This window comes from Sebastes umbrosus, chromosome 10, assembly GCF_015220745.1.
Source record: "Sebastes umbrosus isolate fSebUmb1 chromosome 10, fSebUmb1.pri, whole genome shotgun sequence".
Lineage (NCBI taxonomy): Eukaryota > Metazoa > Chordata > Actinopteri > Perciformes > Sebastidae > Sebastes > Sebastes umbrosus.
In genome coordinates this window covers 17,343,987-17,368,950 of record NC_051278.1, presented here as the reverse complement: position 1 = coordinate 17,368,950, position 24,964 = coordinate 17,343,987, and the positions used below count along the sequence as shown (strand labels likewise).

Sequence of the window (24,964 nt, the reverse complement as noted above, 5' to 3'; positions counted from 1 at the left end):
CAGCACCATGAGTCATCTATTGCTGTTGCAGGGAATTGTGGGAAACAAAGATTAGTACTGCGTTTCCAAGGCTTCAGCAGAAAGGCCAGGAAGCACTGAGACTTTATTTCTTCTTTTAATCTTTCAGAGAATGTGACCAGTTTTTACTCCTGGCAGCCACTATACACCTTGGTCACTTTATGTAGTTAACGACATTCACAACAGGCTTTTTCAACCGAATGTTGTGTGAGAAAAGAATTGTAGAGAAGGAAAAGTGTGCATGGCGCTCTGGTGAAGGACAACAGATAGCCTTGCCTTTTGTGGACAGCTGTGAGCCGTGTGTTTTTGTTGTTTCGCTGATGATGATCTGAGCTATAACCTAGAAGCGAACAAAGGAAGCCTCATAAGAAGGCAAGAGCTGGTCGGTCACACGGGGAGCGAGGATTGGGCTGACCCTCTACCTCAACCGTGAGCTCTACATTGTACATCTACCTCCTGCCAGCTCTTTTGTTCCCACAGCTGCACCCACACACACACACATACACTCTCTCTTTTGTTGCAGAAGGAGATTTGGATAGGTAGACCTGACGACCACTGAGTAGACCCTCTAAACAATGGAGCATTGTTTTGGGAGGAGAGGAGTCGGTAGTTTTTTAGGGCTTGAGAAAGCTGAGCCATGAGAACCTTGTTCCATTTATCCAGCTTTGTGTGTATTATACATCTGTTCATAGTATTTATGCATATATTAAGCACCAGCCAGCTTAGAGGTGAAGCCACTACATGAATGCCTGGAGCTGCCTCTCCTCTAATGACTCCAAAAAACATCCAACTGTGTGTCTCGGTGGACCGCAGCCACAGCTCCTCGCTCTGAAAACTGCAGCCACCTTGATCTTGTGAGGCTATCGTCGTCCCCCGTGTGACACAGCACAGCGAGTTAGGTGCGAGTCCAACAGAACTGTAACCACCGTGCATTGTGTGGTGATCATGGGTGATTTATTCCGCAGACATCACAACATTCATCTTGCCGGTGTAACCTAGATCGACCCCTTATCTGTGACATTGTGTACAGGTTTGTGGCCTCTCATTTACATTTACAGACGTGTTCAACATTGCAATATACCGCAGGGTTCATCTGCACTTCCTCTTCTTTGATTCAAATTTTGATTTTCTGGCTCCAATAACTGACGTTTGGCGGTGAGCAGCTCAAATCCAAGTGTAAAATGCCGCCCCAAAACGTGATGTTAGTGACACTGCCTACAATTATAAAGAAGTAATTTTAATTCATTAAATACAATTGATGCATCTGCATCTTTAACACACAGGAACTATTCCCTTCAGGTACGAGATTCAGGCTATATAGTGTGCAAAGATAATAACTTTTTTGTACTTTTACCATAAAGCAGTCTTGCATTCCTTGGAGTAATAATAGCTTGACTTTTCTCTCTCTGTGCTGACATTGGCCTCCCCCGATGGTTGCTGAGTGCCTTAGTGTCCCACCAAAGACTTAAATCTTTGTATTTAAGGAGCTATTAATTAGTCAGCTCTCAGAATCTAATAGGGCTCTAAATTAGTGCCTTATATAAAGTTGGTGCACTTGAAAGGTCAGCCAGCTAAGCCTTAAATACACATAGGCAATGGTACTATCAATTTTAAGACAAATATACATTATCCTGTCTGACACAGGCGCATAATTAGAGAGGTGTGCCGTGTTTCCTATTAGATGTGTACTTTTTTCAATATAAATTAAAAGATAGAACATTTCTCTTTTCAAATATAATAGTTATTATTAGGGCTGTCATCGTTAACGCAATAATAACACGTTAACGCAAAAACATTTTAACGCCAATCATTTTTTTAATGCATTAATGCAATCAATCTTTCTGAGGTTGTAGCAGGCTCAGTTTTAAAGCTATAGTGAAGATACTGGTATCCTACGAAACTAGATAAACCTAAGAAATCCATTGGTACCAACCATTCCCATGTGGATAAGAGTATTAAATACTTGACAAATCTCCCTTTAAGGTACATTTTGAAGAGATAAAAAATGTGTGATTCATTTGCGATTAATCACGATCAAATATTTTAATCGATTGACAGCCCCATTTATTATATTACAAGTGTGTGTAGGCACAAGCCTTTAATTATTTGTCGTTGAATTCAGTGGTTTGAGTTTTGGAAAGTGTAGGAGACTTTATTCAGAAACTGTCAAATGATAGGTTTGAGGATAGAGCAGTAGAATAATTGCAAAACAGAGCTGTCCGTGCGTTACCTTGTATTTGAATTAATGTTTGTTTTTGTAAAAACAGCACATTATATGAACAAAAAGAACACAGCTATAGGGAGCTGAGGTGTATATTTCTCGATCACTTGATTGAGGATATCTTTACAGTATTGTCAAACGCCATGCACTTTATATGAAAAACTTTGCATTTATAAACTTGTAAATACATAAATAAATAAATATATAAATACACCAAAGAAATGGTGATCAAACGATGCAAGTTGTTCCCGTAGTATTCTAATTAGTAATTATGATATCCCTATTTGTACACTGTACATGAATAGCAAACAGCATTTCAGATCTGTAATAATAAAGACATGGACATTATCAATATATTTTGTAATATCTTTTGAAATATTTAATACATACATTTATTTAGAATAAAGACACATTAAAAGTAACCAGTGGGACATTTTCCTGCATATGGAATTTTTTTATTTTAGAGCTTAAAATGGGGAGAAATGTAACTCACCAGAGAGATGAAGAGCATCTCAGTGGAGCTAGCTAGAGGAAGATCACATTGGAAAAATGCCTGAAGTTAGTTATCAGATGTGATGTGTGTCAAGTGAATTAGATTGTGCCTGATGTCAAGCTAGCGAAATCGCTTCACCTCCAGCCTGTCATATATCCACTGCCAACCGTTATCTGGCCGCGCTGATCTTAAGTCACTGCTTGTCTAAGTCTTCCCAGATTTACTCTGCAGATTAGCTTGAAAAATAATGACTGCTGTGACAACATGATGCCATTTTCACTCTCAAGATTGGATGTTAACTCTAAAGTAAATAAGAAAAACAAATTCATAATTCTAAGTTGGTCATTTCAATTAAACCCACTCCTATTCTTTATTCCATAACCGTATTTACAATATTTCATTGCCGCAGCATACAGGAGCCAGAAGGCAGACTGGGAGCCGTGTCATGAAAAGAGATGAATGTTCAGAAAGCATACATAGAGGGCACAGTGCCTTTTATCTAGTAAAGCTTCCTGGCTCATAGTGCACCATCTTTTTCACATCAGAGGAACTGAAAAGAAAACTCCTGAGATCAAAAAGACAAAGTTAATCAGAAGAGAACCAAAAGACATGCATTGAGATGCAGAGAATCTCTTCGCCAGACCTGCTCCTTATTCTCCGCTCCCCTTTTTACACCTCTCCCCGAAGCAAACATGCAAGTCTCCCCCGGGACTTCAATTGTCAGCTCGAGAAGAGAAATGCGAGGAGGTGGGGGAGAGAGAGGGAGAGAGAGAGAGAACAGGTGACAGGCACTGACAAAAGGACGAACGCTCTGTTAGGCTCGGTGCAGAGTAACAGGGCCATGGGGACAGCAGGGAACAATATCCTACAGAAGAAAAATAGAAAAATAAAAGACGGGGCAACATTGACATCTATAGTAAATAAATAATATTTGTCAATGTATGAGACGTGGCGCTAAGTGCGAGCAACTGCTTTGAAAAGGAGACAAAGGCTCATGGTTGCAGAAGGAAATTGCGTCTGTGGTTTCTCTCTCAAGTCTCTACTGAATCTGTAGTTTAGCAATAATAATGATAGATGATTATGTGACAAGAATAATTATGTTTTTCATGTCATTTATACATACAAACATACTTTGGCAAAAACATTGCTTTTTCATGCACTAGTCAGTTTAATACACATTTGGGTATTTATTTTACTACATGTTATCTGTTTGTGTCTGTAGATTTCTCCTAAATTCACCGAAAGTTAGCATCAGATAATGCCTCATTTGCAATCAGCAGGGGAAGTTTCATGGTGATATCTAGTAGTTAACATTTTTTACCCTAATCACATGTAGTGTCTTGCAAAATGTATGAAATACATATCTTTAAAGGCTTTTTTTCCCAAAATGAGCTTTTTCTCATACTGTGAGTCAGAAATCTCCACTTCAGTAGCACTTACATCCACCAAACTTCACAGTTTCATTCCTATCTATATTCTGAAGGTTTTTACAGAGGGGTTTGTTCATATACAGTATCATTCAGAGCCTGATTTATAGAACATTTTGATCCTAAAAACATGGTGAAAATTGATTTTTTTTTTTTTTTAAGGCTGTTCACAGTATTTTCTGATTTATGGAGTGATAAAAAGAGATATCCAAAATTCCCTCTGTAAAAACCTTTGACTCTAATATGTCAACAAAATGAAACAAGAATTCACCTGGGGTATCTCTTTTAAAAAAAGAAGCTACAATAAAATACCAGACAGACGTAGGGTTTTCTTGACAGCTAAATAATTGCCTGCAGTGTTTAACATTTCTGTTCATTTGTGAAATTCTAAAACAGAAGAACATTGCCATAATAGAAGTAATATTGCACAGCAGTCAGAAAACCTCAGATTAACACATCATCAATTTCACCCACCGGTTAAGGTGACTTCATTTCCTACCAGCATCACAAACAACTCGGAGAGACCCGCTGCCTGCATGCTCGAGAGTCATATTCCTTCTTTACTGAAAATAAGCATCAAATGAAAGTATTAAACATTGCCGCTTTGCTTGTTTGTTACCTCAAGTTACGTTTCAAGTTGTGCCTTCTCTCAGCCACAAGAAATGTATATGCACTGCTAAAAAAAACGTCTCTGACAGCCATTATATTTTTTTGCAGTGTAACACAACGTTTGATGCATATTTCCATTATATTTTCAAGCTTTCCTGAAAAATCTCTCTTCACGTCTGAAAAATGTTTTTAAAAAATCTCTCTTGCACACCACAAACAGAAAAATGATTGTGTCAAAAATAATAGTTTTAGACAGGGGAGTCAAGGTCGGGATATAAAGCTGTGTTTCTTTGAATAAGCATGAATCACTAGATGTCCTCATTTCACTTTAAAGATCTGCTTGCAAGAGAAGAACGTGATACATTTTCAGAAGCCCATCCTCTTACCAGCACAAAGTACAGTATTTATCAGCCAAACACATGGTTTAAAAATATGACAAATTACTGTTTACCTTGTAGAAACATGCAAAGAAGTAGAGGAAAATTAGTTACATCTGTAACCAACGAGGTAAATATTGCAACTTCATTGTGGTTGTCACACGGGAAACTAAAATGTATGCTGTCCAGCTGCCACAAATATTGCATTATTATTATATTACTGGATTGCATTATACTGAGAGGTGTTTCTAATATTCTGCCTTCGTCATATATGTAAATAGGGAGGACTAAAGATTAGAAACACCTCTCAATATAATGCAGTCCAGTACAACAACACTTTTAACTGTGACCTCAGTAATAATCATGTAATTGAATTTACACATTCCCAACAATGTCAGCAAAAACTGAACATTATGAGCTTTATAAAGATATAATTTATGGCAGGGTCGTATATTCTATTGATTTAGATTGTAAAGAAGTCCATTTAATTCCAAGGGAAGTCAAATTTGCTTTACAAAAGAGCAAAGAACATTAAAAGTGCACATACATGCAGTGCTAACAAATGCAATTAAAAACAATTAAGCTGCTATTAAAAGCAAGAATTACGAAAACAAGGCTAATCAATGCATTGGAAAGGGAAACTTTTTTGTGTGATTTGCACTGTTAGAGAATTTCAGCAACAAGAAGAACTTCTAATAACCCTTGGAAAAACCACAGGGGTCTGTACCAGATAACCTTAGAGTCCTGGTCGTCATAATGACACGCATGTGTGGAGCAAGGCCACGCAGGCTTTTGCAGACAAAAGGTCACATTTTATAATCAGTTCTAAAATTAACAGGAAGTAAATAAAGACATCTTAAGAGGGGTGAGATGTGATCAGATTTTTTCTTTCTTGTTAAAACTGCCCAGCATTTTGAATAAGCTGGAGTCAGCCCACTGTCTTGTATAGTTAACCAACAAGACATGAACGCTGGAACATGTTTTTTTTTTCCTCTTATGCAGTAGCAGCTTTGGTAAAGTTGCAAACATAACTCAGCATTACATCCAGGTTCTAACTCACACAGGCTCCGCCCTTTACTGGACTCTATGGGTAATAATCTTGTCCAATCGTGAGCATGCATTCGCCCATTGTGGTAGCCTAGGTTATAAAGAAGTTGGTTGGTTGTGACGACTAACCTCTAGCCAGTCAGGATCAGTGTGGTTGGGTCAGGGCGTTCATTCACCGGGCTCCACCCACTGGAGCCTGTGTGAGTTAGAACGAAGGTTACGATATTGTAACCCTAGTTCTATAAGCACAGGCGGAGTCCTCTACCTAGGGGCCCTGACGCTCCTACAGCGCTCGCGGAAGAGGGTGTAGGGTAGTAGACAGCGGTGTGTGCTGCTTAATATACGGAGGGGTCCACATGTATTCGGGAAGGTTCATCCTGATTGGCTGGCTACGCTTGTGCAAATTTTCAGTGGGAGAATGCATGCTTGTGATTAAAGGAGAGTATTACTCATAGAGTCCAGTAGAGTGCACGAGTGTTACCACAGTAAGGCAGCACACACCGTTGTCTGCTATGCTAAACCCTTTTCAGCGAGCGGTGCAGGGCCCCTAGGTAGAGGCCTCCACCTGTGCTTATAGAATTAGAGTTACAATATCGTAACCTGCGTGTTTTACCTGTGTGGTACGTTAAGAGAAATGAAAGAACTGAGGTTTCACACTGATAAGAATTATTTTGTATACATGTTGGACATACATTTTTATGTCTCTAAGGGACAGGAATATATACAACAAAGTGTCAGAAGGATAAATATGATAACAAACGTGTCTCTGGATAATATGGCCGCCTGGCAGCATGATCCAACTGAACAGCAGGGGACCAAGAATTGATCCCTGAGGAACTTCACATACAAAGTCCACCTTTATAAACATAAAATTAATGAGTGGCAGAAGGTGATTTCAAGTAGGATGTAAACTAACTAAATGCTGCAGGCAAATAAAAGCATTTTTTAAAATAAAGTTTCACTACACAGCCACTTTGGCTGCCTTCTTTGTCCCTCCTGCTGCTATTTTGAGACTGAGAGGGAGTAGAAGTCCTTCCCGTCCACAGAACAAGCATGAGGAAACGGTGGATTATCGGAACAAGATATTCCTCCTGTGGTCCATTCGGCAACAGTGGTTAGTAATATGGCACTGTTAAGTGCATCCCTGTTGAGTCGTATGACAGGGAAGACCTCCAAGTCGGCTTAGAAAAATGCATTATCAGAGTGCAGCATATTAAGCTAAGCATTGCCTCCCTCCGACAAAAGAGATGGGGATTTTCTGGATGCCCTTCTTACCCTTGAGGAATTGTTCAGAGCTTTCATATCAGTTGCAGTGCAGCCTTGAAACAACAAGCACAGCTTTAGCGCCATTTTCCTGTTGGTGTCCAAATCCTCCACCCATGCCATTACTTCATGAGAGATGGCACACACATTGTGAAGACTCACGGCTGTCTCTGCAGCCCACACACCTCAGTCTAAATCCTAGCATTCCTGGCTCTATTATCATTGTCATTGTGAAATGCAAGGGGTCAACCATGCAAGTGTTGCACTACCTCAATAGCTCCCTCTGGATTTCTGGCTCCCTGTCAGTCTCTCTAATCCAGCTGTGAAATGTGCCTTATCAAAAAAAAAAAAAAAAAACAGTTCAGGTCTCTCTAACAGGGCAGTATTCCTGTTCTGTCCTCTGCCCTGCAACCATGTCTTCCCTGACAGCGGCACAAGAGTGGCAAGCTCTCTCTCTCTCCATCTCCTCTCTGGCCCTTACATAGCTGCATTCTTATGTCGCCTGCCCTCTTCTCATGTCCTCTTAGACAGCGGTGCAGGGCTGTTGTGCACCCTCTCTCTGCCTCCCTCCTGAAGACCCTCGTAGCCTGTGTGGGAGGATTAATGCTGCCGCTGTCTGTCGCTCCCCCACTGCACTGCATGTCTCACTTGCACGAGACTCTTTGCAGGCCCAGCAGAAACTCCCATTGTGATATAACGTGCTGGAATCTGGGAGGTGGTATATCTAATAACGACGTCCTGTCTCACAACCTTTACTAACTGAGACACATTCTGGCCTTCACAATCAGACTGAGGTCTTACTCCTGTTTTGAGACTCTTCCCAGCAGTTGAATAGCCAAGGTGGAATTAAGATGCAGGGCTTTGCCAGCATTCTTCTTGTCATGTGACTGTCCTGCTAATGTTTATTTAAACAATAAATCATGCACCTTCTTGGATGAATAGCAGTTGTTTCTACCATTGGTTTCATTGGAATCCAAGCTATGATTGGACCTGCAGCACCTGGTGACCATTCTCTTGGTAGCCAGGCGGGATCAGACCTGCCTGACATTTATGGTGGAAGAAACTTCTGTTATAGCCTCTTGCTTGTTACCTTTCACCTCACCTATGGGGTGCAAGAAACTAATGGCAAGATGAGCAAATCAGAGTTACCACATCACCCTACTGGAACATGCCTGGACAGAAGTGGATCTTTCCCTCTTGAGGCAGAAAACTCAATGCCACATGTCAATGCCTTCTGCTAACCCATGGCAATCCATACTTGGAGATATTTGCACGAATGCCACTGCCATAAAGATTAGTGAAAACCTTTTTCTTTACTGGGGAGTCTGACTAAGCTGATGGTTAGTAGCCAGAGACAGCATGATGTGTGCACTGTGGTATCAGCCTAGTTGCATGAAAAAGCGTGTGAATGACACGATAATGCACGATAAGGCAAAAGTGTGTAATATAACACCGTTCTTGCTTTAGGTGTGTCATGTAGTCTGCACTGACTGCAATGTAAATGAATCCGCCACGCTCAGAGCTAGTGACGTAGAATAAAAAGTGAGAAAGACTGCTTATGCGGGCGGGAGAGGAGGTGGATGGGTCCAACAAACACAGGACTTTCAGCCAGGAGACCAGTGTTTTGGTTTCTAAGCTACGTTAGTGACGTGTTTTTTAGTGACGTTTGTGACGTGTGTTCCGTACTTATGCTACGTTGTTTCTGTACATATTCGACGGTCTTATTTTATGGCCAACCTTGTCAGAGTTGGTGGTGTGCCGACATGATTCAGCTCATATTGGTGCAGTCCTTGTGCATTGTGCTGTGAACCATTATCACAGAACGACGTTGCTCTATCAGACGGAGATAGCTTTAGAGGACCAGGTTGGCGCATCAAGGACTGTCTGACACTGAGCTCCAAAGTGTGCTTTGTGGTCCATCATTTCAGTTTCCACAGGTGGTTTGAGGGAAGAGGAGCCCCACGATTTCTTCTTTCTTACATAAGATGGTTCTCGTCGTGTTCAAGAACAGGATGTACAACATCTTGTTTTGAGGGATTTAAGCAGGATTAGTCTTGAATAGTCATTTCCTACAAGCCCTTGCAGTTGGAAGTATCTCCAGACACTTTCGAATGAGCTCTTCAAGCCCTTTGGGTACATTGCTCTCTGGTTATTGTCTTTGTCTGTTGTCTTGTTACTTTTCACTTGGCTAGGAGTGACTGAATGGTGAGCCATTTGGATCATCCAAGCTGAATGCTTTAATTAAAAAGTGTAGGAGTGTTGGTGGTCTTAGACCATTTCTATTATATCATGTCTGGGGCCGTTCAGTGTTATGAATTATTCTTGGAGGGAGGAAACCTTGCACTGTTTGTGCACTGTGTGTCTCTTGGCATATTATGTGGAGTGCACAACAATGTGAATCACATTCTTGGTAAACTCCTCTCGAATCAAAGGCATACCCTTTGGTTGTGCAATATCATTTTTTGGCAGGCAGGAATCCTCCGTCGGGTTTTCATTTACCAGGTATTGATCGCAACAAGTATGGCCTTGTGGTCAACACACTGACATTTATCAGGTTCTACTAGCTGGGTATGTCTAAGTTCCTCTGAGTCCTACTTGCTCACGTTGGTAAAATATAGCACCTCTGTTTGCTGCTTAGCGGGACAGATGGATTGGGATTTACCCTGAGCGTAATATAATTATTTGCTACTGTGCTCATGTCAAACCATTTTCTCTTTCTAACCATGTCTCCATCAACTTCTTGTTGAAACATTTTATTTAATTTCACACACACCTGGGGGACTCATTTTCTGAATTGAGTGTCTTGAGAGTTAAGCCTGAAGTAATTTCATAAATATTGTAGCTTACATAAATGTATTGAATTTGGCAATGCAGAAAAAAGAGACTCTTTACTAAACACACTTTCTTACCATTTCAGCTCAGGAGCAGAACTTTGGGGATCAGTTCCTTCATGTGTTCCTTCAAGACGGAAGCCCCGCTGCTAAACTCGGGTGTGGTGGCAGTCACGTTTTGAATGCAGCTGCAGGCCAGATCGTCAATAATGACAGATGGATGCCAATCACTATCCGGTAGGATATGTCTTTCCTACTTTCCTCTCTATTCCCTAATATTCTATTGGTAAAGTCATTATCACTGTCTTAAAACTAACACTTTTTATGATCAGTATTGAAAATGATATCTGTTATTACCCGTGATTTTCAGACTATTAGCCTTGTTTTCATAAATCAGGATTTCTTTGTGTAGGATGTGCAGAAGTATTAAGTGTAAATGCAGTATTTGTCAGTGTAAAGAAGCCACCAAGAGAAGATTTTAAGCTCCTTCTGTCTGTAGAATGATGACCTTTCCAGGTGTATATGGTTGATCTCAACTCAATCAACAAAAAACATGAAAAACATTGTAAAACGTGAAAGTCTATGTTCATATCTCGTGTTGTTGAAAGAAAGAAAGTGAATAACCAATTTAATTAATTAATTGCAACATCCTTCACTCTGTTTTTCATAAGCTTAAAAACAAGGATTGAGGAAATAGAAAAAACATAAACAAAATTAAAAAAATACACAGAATGTGTTTAGTGTGTTAGTGTGCACATTTACCTATTTAAATACTTTAAAAAATGTGTGCAGTGCTCAGTGCTTTCCGCTTTTATTATGTTCAATGGGATTTTTACACAAGGTCGCATGCCATGGTCTCTTTGATAAAACCCTGGGAAAGCTTTTCTCTCCAGTACCGGTCCACATCGGTATTCATCAGAGAATTGATTCTACAGTAATACATGAGTGCAGAGAAAGCTCACTACATCAGGCAAGTCCCAACTTTAATGCTCTGGATCCTTGTGCACCTCCGGAACAGTGCAGTCCAATAAATAAGTCACATAAACAACGAAAATTGTCCAGTGTGCAGGCAGTGTTGGGTTTGGCATGGTGAGCACTAACAGCCAGCTGCCTCCTTCAGAAAATTATACACAGAAATTGCAATCACATATTCAATTTTTCAGGAACTTAATATTAAATCATTGTCTGAAGCATGGCGATACAAATTGTTAAAGGGCATTCCATTGTATGTATTTGAGTTTTAATAGCAGAACTTAGCTGTTTAACATGATTGCAAGAATAAATAAGCAAACCTTCTGCCTTCTTTAAGTTAGCACGAGCAAATAGGTCTACGCTAAATAACAACTATAGCTCACTGCATGTCAGGCTGTGGATATATCTTTAACCGAACTCTACAGTTTTATTATTTTGGTTATGAATGCAAAAAGGGACAAAATATCCGTTACCATCCGTGGCATCTTGTAGATGACTTGCAGATAGTTCACAGAGAGATTTAGGATCATTAACCTTTGATATTCAGTCTGCTGAGAAAATTGCCCATTTCGGTAAATGGTTGTGGGGCGTTTCGACGTAAGTGGCTGAGACCCTCTAATCTAGACTGCATACAGTAGACAAACCTAACACCTTCTGAATGACCCAGTCATTTTCTTATACTTATTCAGAAATTGTTATGATCTAGCGTGGGTTGCATTACACATAGTGCAATGCTTCTTTACTTAAAAAAAAAAAAGATCTTGCATGAGGCCTGGTAGTGCAAGCCTAGTTCAATGACCCGTCAATGGATCCGTGACAGTTAAAGTTGAATCTCTAAAGTAAAATGCACACTTCACCACAGCATTCAAAAGATTTTAAATTACATTTAGCAGTACAATTATTATATATTCATATACAGTGCCGTTTTAAAAAGCTAGTTTGCATTAGAAAGCTTAGATTTAACCTTGTTTAAACAATGACAAAATACTAGGCTGTCAAAGTTAACGCGATAATAATGTGTTAACACAGATTTGTTTTTAACACCACTAATTTTTGTTGGCGTATTAACGCAACTTGCAGTTTAGCCCGGTCGCTATTTGATCTTTTGGAGGTTGTAGCGGACTCTACGCTAAATTTTGGAGAGGTAAAACAGTAATGGCCATTTTCAAAGAGGACCCTTGACCTCTGACCTAAAGATATGTGAATGAAAATGGGTTCTATGGGTACCCACGAGTCTCGCCTTTACAGATATGCCCACTTTATGATAATCACATGCAGTTTTGGGTCAAGTCATAGTCAAGTCAGCACACTGACACACTGACAGCTGTTGTTGCCTGTTGGGGTTGAGTTTGCAATGTGATGATTTGAGCATATTTTTTTATGCTAAATGCAGTACCTGTGAGGGTTTCTGGACAATATGTGTCATTGTTTTGTGTTGTTAATTGATTTCTAATAATAAATATATACATACATTTGCATAAAGCAAACATATTTGTCCACTCCCGAGTTGATAAGAGTATTAAATACTTGACAAATATCCCTTTAATGTACATTTTGAACAGATACAAAATGTTTTATTAATTTGTGATTAATCACGATTAACTATGGACAATCATGCGATTAATCGTGAATAAATATTTTAACCGATTGACAGCCCTACAAAATACATAGGTCCATTGTTGTATAGAATGCTGCCTTCGCTGAGAATAATTTTATATTTGCTTGTCAAAGCGATTAATAATAGTAATAATATAATTATATCCATATCAAAACTGATGTGTCCAACTTTAAAGATTATTTTTTTTCCCCCCTAGCATTTCAAAAGACTCTGATCCTAGCTTAGACACACAATTTACAGCTTGTATCCTCGCAATAAATCTTGAGATTGAATGAATGACATGACACAAGTACACAGCATAACATAGAAAGAAATAACCCAGTGTGTAAATGCTTTTATGTTAAGCCAGAGGAACATGGTACACAGAGCATGAACTGCATATCAGTAACTCAGCTGGAGTCAGATGGTTGTAGCTTAGTTAGACAATGTATTAATGAATGCAATTACCTCTGCCAACTTCCCACACTTGTCACTAGAAGATTTCTTAAGACACCCCCCCCGGGTGAAATGATTTCTTTAAAGCCACAAGCAGCGAGTGTTGCTACTCTTTTGGATTATCGGGGAAGAACAGTTGACTCCTGAGCTTTTGGCAACAGATTTGGTACCAAGTATTGAACCTGATCCACATGCATTCACACTACTTGCTTGTCTCATCCAAATAGGTCTGATCACAATGCTTCCTCATGCACAGCTGATCTTCTGTCTCCGAATGCAGGCTTACGGCTCAGGCACGGAGGGGCATAGTGAGCCAGTGGGGGGAAATGAGAGAGATGGCCTGCTGCTGAGCTCTGCCTCTATTTATTCTTGATCGGTTCAGCAATTTTATTCATATGCAAATGAGCGCATGACATCATCTAGTGTTGTTTGAGCAGTGAATACCTTTCCTTGGATGATGGTTGCTGCTGCTTCAACTTGCCGTCAGCATCTACTGTATGCAGTGTAGAGCAGTGGTCGTATTTAACTGTAAATAATCCAAGCTCCAATTACCAAACAGGGAAAATGCAAATTGCCTGATGCCACTGTAACACAGACTCATTGTTTCCCTTCTTCCACATCTCATAAACCTCTTATTTTCAACCTACCGATCATATTGTCGTCTCGAGCACCGTTCAGAAGACACACACAACAGCATAAAATGAAAACATTTGCCTTTTTGCTTTCTTTTTTTGCACCGACACTGCATTCCTGATGGGAAAAAGTGGTATGACACCTGTGTTCAACATGCAGCACTGTACTATGAAAATAAGCTTTTCGCTTTCTTGATGTTTTTCCATGCTGGGCATTTATGCATTGCAGTTTTGATAATGATATAATTGCTCGTAGTTACGAGGATGAGTGCAAAACAACACAAACAATGTCGAGGGTTTATTTAAATGGCATTAAAAGCCCTCTAGTGGCTGGTCTGCACAGCTGTTGCTGCTGCATTGTTTCCGCTCCCGTAGCAACACAATTTAGGTAATATATTCCACAACTCAGCATGAAACACTGTGAAAGAATTTCAGGCTTTCTTGACCCCTATTTACAGTTCCCTCTGAGCCACAGAGGAGCGCCGTTTAACAGTTTTACACCACTCCCATCTCGCTAATCACCCCCAACAAAGGGATGAAAGACATTGTGAATATTTAATCAAGAATTTATGAGCCCGTTCTGACAGTAAACATAATTGAATGAAGCACATTTTTCCTTTTGTGGAGCAGCTTTTGTAGAGGGAGATTGCACTAAAATGATCCAAACAATCCAAACAGGCTGCTGTATACATGAAACATACTGGGTGGACCTTTTGTTGGAAATGAGCAGAGAAGAGCTGCAGTCTGTGTAGAAACAGCAGGGATGGTTCGAAAGAAGAGGGATATTATAGCTTATATTTATTCAGGTGCACTATCAATGAATATTTATGCAGATTTTCTGGATGTAATGGTGTTACGGTGCATTGTGTTTACCAGTGAAAGAATGCATAATGGACAGGCAGATTGATAGTAGATGTGAAACCCCTCAAAACTTCTGTTTCTGGACATATTCTTGTCTTTACAATTAAATTTGTAGCACTCTATTATAGCTTGTAAAGTTCGCAAGACAAAAGGCCACTACTGAAATACCCAGTGCTGCCATATAATTTCACAAAGGGCAGCGTGCAGTGGGGAGGCTGTGTCATTTTTCATTTGGGGAGGACATGTTTGTTGTTGGCTTGGGTTTTTCATGTTTTCCTTTGGGGATGTTCGGGGCAATACTACTACGATTAAAGTTTTAGAGTGGCAGACTCCAAGTGCTCCCTCGGTCATTTGCGAGGGTGTGTACATTATTGGTTGAATCCCATTGTGCTTAGCATTCACTGTTGGAGTAGATTTCATTCTCACACAGTCAAAGATCAACGAGGATGACACACAGCACTCTGCAGCATCACATTTCTTCCCTTGTCACAGGTGAACTCAAGAGTCCCAGGCAGATATGATTATTCAAATTTATGCCACTTTTGTGGGTGCTTTTTTTCAGTCAAAGGAATGGGAGTAGTGTCTCAAGTTTGGCTCCCTTCTTACTGGGAATATTCTTTTTTATGACAGAGGATTTTGTGTCTAGAAACTCAGGGATTTTGATGTTCATGTATATGTCTTTATAGACTGTCGTATTGTTTCTGTTTAAAATGCTCTAAATATTTCGCTTCAGTAGGTGCCGTGCATGAATACCTGGCCATTACACCTGAAAATTTCTCCCAGTTTTCTGAACTTCTTTGTTGGATGCTGTTGAAATGCCAAACAAAAATTACCTCACCTGTATGCTTAAATGGTGATTAGATAGAGTAGTGTTGCATTTCTTTTTTATAGTTCAGACTTAAATTGCTTCTTGCCTTACTCTTGTGCAATAGATTAATTCATAATTCAAAAAGCACCATCACCCTTTTCCAACAAAAGTGTACTGCAGTGATCAAAGAAAAAATGTATGGCGTCTCATAGTGAAGCATTTCTTATTTGTGAGATTATTAGTAAGTAACTGTATACATCTTTCATTAATTCAAATTTGAATGACTTAATTATTATTAAAGGTGCTAAATTTGATACCCAGAGCTTTAATATCCCAGTAAACAACTATTTGCTATGTAAAGATATAGAGGAGTAATGTCTACCTGAGCAGAGACTGAAGTCGCTCTCCCTCTGTATGTGCTGTAATCCGAGCTTCTCCTTGCTTTGTTGACATCACCGGGCTGGCTGTGCATGCCTTTTAGTGCATGTTTGTGCATGTGAGCGTGCCCCGCTGGCTAGCTTAGCTCACAGCCGCTGCTCTGCACTGCTGCTCTGCTGCGGCTGATACATAGAGACAGACAACCATCTACGCTGACATTCACATCTACGGGCAATCTAGAGTCAACAATTAACCTTACCTGCATGTCTTTGGATTGTAGGAGGTAGCCGGTGAACCTGGAGAAAACCCACGCTAACACAGGGAGAACATGCAACAGTGGGATCAGTCTCCTTAAAAGTTTGTAACCAATGTTCCCATTGGTTACACATTTTTAAGTCACCCAGTCTATGAGAAAATGAGCCTACTTCTCACTTGATTTATTACCTGAGTAAACATTGTAAACATGAGTTTATGGTCTCAATCGCTAGTTTCAAGTCTTCTTCAATACAGCATGATGTTCATTTAGTAAATTATGGTCCCATTTAGACTCAAATAGACTATAAAGCAGGGTGTGCTTTAGGGTGTGGCTACCTTGTAATTGACAGGTCGCTACCACGGCGTTGTCCGGTCTGGGAGTAGCCCATGTTTTAGTTTTAGAACTTCATGAAAGTTACTTGTAACATTTTGATCGCCTTAAAATGTCATATTCAGCATTCGGTTGTCCTTCGCTCAACTCTCTGATGTCACTTCTGGTTGCAAAAAACCAAGATGGCGACGGCCAAAATGCCAAACTCGAGGCTTCAAAACGTCAGTCCACAAACCAATGGGCGACGTCGTCACGGTGGCTACGTCCACTTCTTCTGTACAGTCTACCCCCCTGCCTCAAGTCTCAAATCTCCTGAAGTAATGTCTTCTTGCTTTAAAAGCTACAGTCCACACACAACACAGGACAACATATCTAAAATATTAAAACCACAGTGTTGTGGGTAATACACTAATACATAATAATCTTGAAACATGTTTTATAGTATTGTATAGTTTTATTTAATAGTCTATTGTCGTTATTTCGTTATTATGAATTATTTTGGCCACAATAATCGTTTAGTGAGAATTTGATATTGTGAAAGCCCCTAGTCTTTTCACTGACTATTAAATATTGTTTTGATGTAAAAATCCACATGTGGGTGTGAAATGTTGCCTAGCAACAGCTGCTGTAAGAGGAAGAAAACAGACAAGTGCTGTGAGAAGAAATTTCAAAGTAGTAGGAAATTTCAGAGCGTCTGAGGAGTCAGAGTTCTGTGAATGAACGTCACAGAAACGTAATAGCCTTAGCGCTTTGAGGTCAGGTCAGAAACAACTATTCACCTCCTGTCACATCGCCCTAATAATGTGCTTGCTTGGCTGTTTAGTGTCCATCCATCTACTCTGCACTTTAGCACACATATGAGCATGTGTATAGGCTTATAGGTAACTCAAAAGTGAAATAATCACTGCTGTAATTAGTGCTCATCTGAGTAATGTGTAAAGTAATCTCTTTGCAATGTGGAAAAGTAATTAGTAGCCATTGATTACTTTTTCTGAACTGCACAATAAAAGTGGACAGAACCCATCCTTTCCCACTTTCCCACTGGGTTTTAATCGCTGGAGGAGTAATGAGGAAACAACATTTATTTTGGAGAAGTGCCACGCCATATGTGCGACTGGGTGAAAAGCGAGTTTTTTATGTTGATCATTTTTGTCTTTAAATCCACATCCTGTTGATACAACGGCAAATCTGAAGCAGCGCGTATGTTTATCAATCACACAGCATTAAGCGTTGTATTGACAAGTGGTCTCATAAAAGATTCATTGAGGAAGCGACCAGCAACCCCTGCCCGCTCACTTGGAATTTCTTTTGTGCAGCCACAATGCCAAGAGGCTCGCTGTGTGCTGTCTAATTGTATTGCTGGAGATATAATGATAGAACACAGGCTACCCAAATTAATTGAGGCTTGCCAGTCACAGCACAAATTATGCAGCAAATGCTGCAGTGCTGCGTGTGAGAGAGTCACTGCACCAGAGCCAGAGCAGGCATTACAGTCAGTGTAGGTGTAGATTATGGTCTGATACAGGGCTTGTTGCTCTTAAGGAAAAACCAACAAACAGATCCCTCCTGACATCCTGTGCAGTAGGTGCTGTGGTGTGTTAATAATGCCTGATTATTAAGCATATGGGTTCTCTCTTCTCAGCCATATCTGATGTATAACTCTACTGCATGTTGTGCTAAAAAGAATATCAAAGTAACAGGTGTTGCTCGTCTTCCTTTTATATGTAATCTGTGTGACCCATTTACATTGTATGTGCTCACAGGTATGAAACACCACTGAGCACAGTCTGTAGTTGCAGAACTAATAGACTCTTGACTCTAGATCACTAAATTACTTGCAAATTATAAATTCACCACTAACGTGTTCCACATTATCATTTTGCTTTTTGTAAGAATCTGAAATATGATTAGAATAATAAGCCATTTGAAAAAAAAAAAATCTCGCCTATCAGCCAGTGAAAACTGTTGCAAGGGCACCAGCGCCAGTGCATGAGGTTTTACTGCCATCTGTTGCCAATACTTTCAGATGTTTTATGCAATAGTAATATTTTAATGATGATCCTCCCTCATTATTAATTTTCTGCAGGGGGACTGTGAAGGAGGCGCGTTCAAATAGGATAGTAAAGACATACACCCACCATCAGGTTTAACAAATACCTCTGTGTAAAGGTGCTGTGCTGAAAGTATTTGCGAGGTCCCTTAACATTGCAGGTAATATTTCAGTGGTGATCCTCGGGAAAGTTGCAGTAATGCAGTTGCACTGAATTAGTCACACACCAGACGCGGTCTAAATGAGGATGTTAGAGATGACAAATCACTTATGATTACAGCATTAGCCAGATGAAGAAATGCATAAATGATGATTGAGTAAGTAAAAAAGATCACAGCCATATTGTGGTTTTGCGCATTTGGAGAAAATGAAATATTCATACGTTTTTGTTTGTTTACCTCAAGTTGGGAATTTGCTATTGTTTGGTCCTATGAGACACAGCACTGAATGGTGCGCAGGGAGCCCAATAAGAAATTACATAGTGTTTCATCTCTGCGTTAGACAAACCCCGGCCTCTTTCTCTTCTGAGTCACTCCTATGTTTGTTTGCGTATTATAACCCATTGTGGTTTTGTGTTTGTTTGTTTGTTTGTTTGTATGTATGTGTGTGGTGATGCTGATGCTGTGGAAGTTGTGGGGCATATTCCTAGCTATCTAGCTACTAGACCAAGGAAAGTAGTCAAAGTCATCTTTATAAATAGTCATCTTTGCCTTAGAGCAAGACCGATGTAAATTAGCCTGGTGGAGCGTGCAGTGTGCTCACGAGAGCTCATCAAGTAACATCATCCTGTTTGCTTAGTGAGCATGCTCTCTGTGTCTCATAGGGGACGGTCTTTGCAGCATTAGCAGACCAAATACAAAGCTACTGTAGTAAGCATCAAAATGTGCCTCAAACGCTCTCAGCAAGAGGGAGTTTTAGTCACAATGGTGTGGTGTTTCATACCTCACCAACAGTCCGTACACAAAGACATGGATTGCAATACTGGATCGTTTCGGTCTCTTTATTAGGATCTTGTGACTTGAAAATAAACAGTAGGGCGATGTAGTTTTCGCTGAGAATGACCTCCAAAACACACCGGGCACCCCGAAGACGGCAATGTACGTATTCTTTGGACGTTAAAATTGGTTGCATTTCATATTTACAGTCTTAAATGTGCCTCAATTTATGAGTGCGTGTGTACAAAAACAGCTCTCGCGATTTCCATACAGTACCTGTAATTAGTCCTACCTGAAGTTGCATGCGTGTGATTGCCTCAGGGAGGCGTCCTGGAAGGCTGTTTCAAATTAGCAGGAGGGCGATTGCCCTGATTGTTTCCATCTGGCCATTAAAGCAGACGTTTTGGGAGGTTTTTTTTCCCCATCATCAGTGGTACGATCACAAACAATGGATGAATGAATTTTTTGCAGAAGCAGATTTGCAGATAAGAGTATAACATGTTGATAAACCTATGGAGCAAAAGCGCATCATGTAGATTACTCCCTCTCAGAATCGTGTTTATGCGCGTGGCACAGAGCGTACAACCTTTTGCATAATGCACAGCCCTGTAAAGAGGCTGCTATTGTGTATTGCCGGTGCAAAGCCAATGATGAATTGGAGAGAGGCAATCACTTGACTTTGCCAAAGCTAGACTATGACACAAGTAGACCAGCTACTTAACATTGTGGCTGCAACATTAATGACTAGTGCAATTGTATATTTCCCCAGAGGGACACCGAGGGTCAAATGATAAAATTGTCTTCCTTCTCATTAGGTTTATAATGTATATCTAGTTTGTGCCCTCATTTTTATCATCAATTAATCCTGAATGACATAATGAGCACTTTCAGTCATGATAATGTTTTTGCAGGCTGATTTGTTTCCTTATTATTATTATTATTGTTATTATTATTGTTGTTGTTGTTATTATATATATTTTATTATCAAGTACTAGTGCTTTATCATATAAATTCAACTAGTTCTGACTGGTTATCTCAATCTATGGTTTATCTATTTGCAGGCATTATTATGTGAATTTCCTATCTGCTGTGGAACAACTTAAAGAATATCACCGCAGCACCGAGCAGACTTATTATTTAAATCCAGCTGTGGAAGCCATTCTCTATTTTTGTTGTTTCTCCTGGGTTTTATGCTGTGGCGTGGGATACAATCGCACCATTGCTTCCAACCATATCCACCAGTGCATAAAGTCTCTCAGAAACTAGTGTGTAATGTATACGTAGTCATGCATTTTTATGGTAAAGTCTCAACGGTCACATTAGCAGCTTCATTTCTGTGACTGCTGTCTGTCTCTCATCAGGATATTTTTCCGGCTTTGCTGGATTTATTGTGAGTGTCAGACTTTACCAACCCCGGTATCCCTCTGTTCTCTCTCTCTCTACAGATACAAGTTGCCCGTTGGCAAACAAGGAGGGTCATGTATGATTGAAATAGCTGCAGATAATGACACAGCTCAGCGTCTGGAGGAGTTCGTATCACACCCCGTGTCAGAGGTAACCTGACCTGCCTGCAGTCAAATCAACCCTTTGTCACGACCATTTTCTTACATTTGCATTTCTAACCCATAATCATGTGATTGGTATCACCTTCCTTTCACAGTGCAGTTTACCTTACACATATTAACATATTATTCAAAACAGTATTACAGTTTGTCGTACATAACCTCAACATCCACAGGTAAACAATCAAAGGACATGCATCAGATTTAATTTATTCAGATACAGTATGTTTTCACACAGAACTCTGATCATGAATGTCAACACATTTTAACAGTATTTGTAGACCCACCGTAGTTGTGGAATCAGGTGAATTTGAGGTTAAACCACCTCATGCAACATATTTTGTTCTTTTTAGTTTAAATTAAGTGGGTGTTCAGAAAACAGCGGGTGGTGTAGCTTCAGGTACTTGGGAAACATGAAATAATCCTGAAAAGAACATCAAAACAATCCAGGAATTCCAGTTTGAGTAATAAATCTGTGAGTCTGATGGCTTATCAGGTGTCAAAACAATGAACAGCAGTTTATGATATTTTTAGTATTTTACCTTTCTGGAACGTTTTATCTTTCCTCACGGCGATCGTAAGGGAAACAATAAAAATACAGCGTTTGTGTGCACTTGCACGTATTTGATTGGCCACCACAACACCTTGTTGGATGTTACGTTCTGGCAAACCCTGCGTTGATTTTCCAGAGCCCTCTGCTTTAGCACTCCTTAAAGCTCATTACAGTGGAAACTTCTAATAGTGAACACGTCTATGTGGGTCAAATTGATCACTAAAAGCGGATGATTATTATGACAGATTATTTTTTTGTTTTTTTATTTCTCATGCAGATTACCATCTAAATGACATTTGTATATTTATGACGTGAATATAAAGTAATGAAACGGACAGCTTCGCTATTTACTGAAAGTTATTGACTGTTTAAAAATACAGTACAACTGTTTCAAATGCAGCTTCAACCACAGGTGCTTTCCCTGTGGGCATTTGTTTTCAGTCTCCATCTCTAGCAGCCATGACTGTTTCTCGTTTTTTGAGCAGACAACACAAGGATAGCCTGAGTATGTTCTTAGCCAATGAGCACCAAGTTTCGCTGCTGCATCTCATTAGCTTGTTTTTGTTTCTCGTAAGCTTCGAGGAGACTACGTTTTACATTGAGAGAAAATTACTTTCTTATTCCCGTCATTATTTCAATGTGCACGTAGCGTCAGCTTCAGGTAGCCAGCCGGAAGCTGACGGGTTTCCGCAAGGCAAAGTATCATGAGAGTAAAGTTAAAAAAAAAAAAGAAAAAAGTACTGTAGTTTTAAAAATAGTTTCCATATGTTGACATTATGAAAAAAAATAAATAAATAAACACTTTAAGCAGACTTCTTGATTACTACAAGCAAATTATTTAAACAGCATTTGTATAGGAATGATTCTGTCCCAAGCTTTATGATCCATCCAATCGGATGACTGTAACTGTGATCACTATATCACTATTTCAACTGTATTTAGCAGCCTTTAGAATCTAGCACACGTAATACATCTAGCGTGTTTTGGTACCAACAAAATGTATTGGCAGTACCAAGTATCTTGGTATTTGATTAGACAGTCTCTGGTTTAAATCCTATTTATCTCCTATTTTAGACTGCTTGTGTTTACACAACAATTACAATTTGGCTTTTGTTCAATGAGTTTTTGTTTTTTTAGTATTGAAGAAAATATCTAGTATAAATTGTTGAGATCAAAATAACGGTTGAGTTCCCAGATGGGTGTGGTCCGAGCAAGAGCGCCAGAAGTAGGGGGATAGGAAGTGGGCATTGGCACCCCCTCCCACTTTACGCCCCACTTTACTGGCATGATTTGGTGTCGCTGCTGGTGTGATCCCATCACAAGATGGTGTCTAGTTTATTTTCGCCTTTAATCACTTAGAATTCATCATAGCAACATCATGAAGCGTATGTTATCAAAGCCAGCCCAGCACCCTGTTTTTTAAGTAACAGCAGTTGCTTTATGAACGAAGAGCAGGAGCTCCCATTAAAAACATGTGCACCTGTTACATTATTTGCCAAGATGATCACACTTGGCAAATAATATCCTTAATGGCAGGCATGTGAGAAGCACTAAGCTAGTGCTCACTTGTTAATCACAGGCTGGTCTTTTCACTCTGGCTCATTAATTTGATTAACAGCACCTATATTTGTTATTAAATTAATAATTTTTGTTTTTCACTTTCAAAGACGCAGAGAGGGGCTCAACCTTCCCACAGGCTCCACACGCCTCCCCCTCCCTCAATGTGATTTATGCTCTTCTAAATTGAGATGCCAAGATGTTTCTTTTTTTCTTTCTTTTTTGTTAATACCACTAATATCTTTGCCAAAAATACATTTCACATTGGTTGCTAGTTAACTTTTATAGAAGATTTATCTATTACCGTGATTTAAAGTTAAACTGAATGAATGGGTTTTGATTTTAGTTTGAGTTCAACACCAGTCAAATTAAATAAAATCAGATTTGTAAACAAATTAGGATTATATATACTGGCATGCAGTTGGGCTTTGAGCTATTTTCTTTAAAATATATACAGTTATAAAAGCAGAACGGTCACACATGTTGGAATACAGCAATAAAATAAGCTACCAGCAGGCTGCAGACCTATACTGTCAGTTTCCAATCTAGACAGCCGAGGCTCATCAGGCAGTTTAACAGATGTCAGTGCTGCACTACTTATAACCATTACCAAAATAAGTTGCTATATGTCAAATTCTAAGTAATGATAGAAAGGCTGGACGGCACTGAAATAAAGTGAAACAGGTCATAGACAGTGTGGCAATTTAGACTGGAAGCCAACATACAGCAAAGAGAAGAGACATTTAAAATCCTAATATTTTTAAATTCTGTCATGAATCTCACAGATTGACAGTGTAAGGGGTCAAAATCTGGAGTAATAAGAACATTATTTTGCTTGCTGCCACATTTTTAACTAAGGTCGTGTTCATAAAGCAAGCTTTTAGTGCTTAATTACAATTTACTGAACAACAATTTTTGACTGGTGATGAAATGTTTTTTAGTGTGACCTAATTACTCATTCAAACTGGCACCATATGGGCATAATAAAACTATTTACAAATATAATAATAAAATTGAAGGCCACATTGACTTGTCCTGCCTTCAAATAGAAGTCAAATATCAGCATACGGCACTTGTGAACTCACTGCAGCGAGTCCACTTACAAAGTCATGAATATCACATCAGTGGTTCTTTCAAACGGACCCTTCTCATAAACATGGTAAACACACTTGAAGGCGCCATAAAGTCGTTCCATATCAGCCTTGTCGTCATCATGCAGCTCCAGTGGCTCATAGCTGGTCGTATCACATTAAATACGGTTTAGCCCATTGTAAAAGTATCCAGCCACAGCTGCGTGTTTTATTTGAATCTTCAGCTTTGTTGAAGATAGTTTTAGGGTTCTTAACTTTGCGGTGACATTACATACACGTTCCTGTGAACCCTTGCCATCCGTGTCTTTTTATAGGCTTTCAGATATGCAGCAGTCATGTCATAAAGCTTGCATTAATCCAGCATCTCAAATGTCCCTCCACTGAACACCTCCACTACAGCTGTCCAACACCTCTCCTCAAGCGCCAGCATGGTGTCATGATGAATGTTACATTTGAGGGACGTCAAAGCCTGATAACTGCTCAGATTTGATATGAAACGGCAATATTCAGTGTAATTTAATATGTTCACAGTGACGTTAAAATAATCATCTGTGCTTTATAGGGTTTTTATTCTATATTTTGTATTCTGTATAAAGTTGGATATCATCAGCATAGCTTTGAAAATGTACCTTGAAGACCC

General features: G+C 39.6%; 1 protein-coding gene across 2 annotated transcripts in view; it reads left to right on the top strand.

The window, feature by feature from the left end:
- Window positions 1-24,964, top strand: part of LOC119495593 (protein eyes shut homolog) — a 102,873-nt gene that overhangs the window by 47,847 nt on the left and 30,062 nt on the right. For both annotated transcript variants that reach the window (XM_037782225.1, XM_037782224.1), the window contains exons 17-18: window positions 10,373-10,523; window positions 21,007-21,115. In XM_037782225.1, coding sequence (XP_037638153.1) covers window positions 10,373-10,523; window positions 21,007-21,115 — 260 coding nt within the window. The remainder of the gene's footprint in view (window positions 1-10,372; window positions 10,524-21,006; window positions 21,116-24,964) is intronic.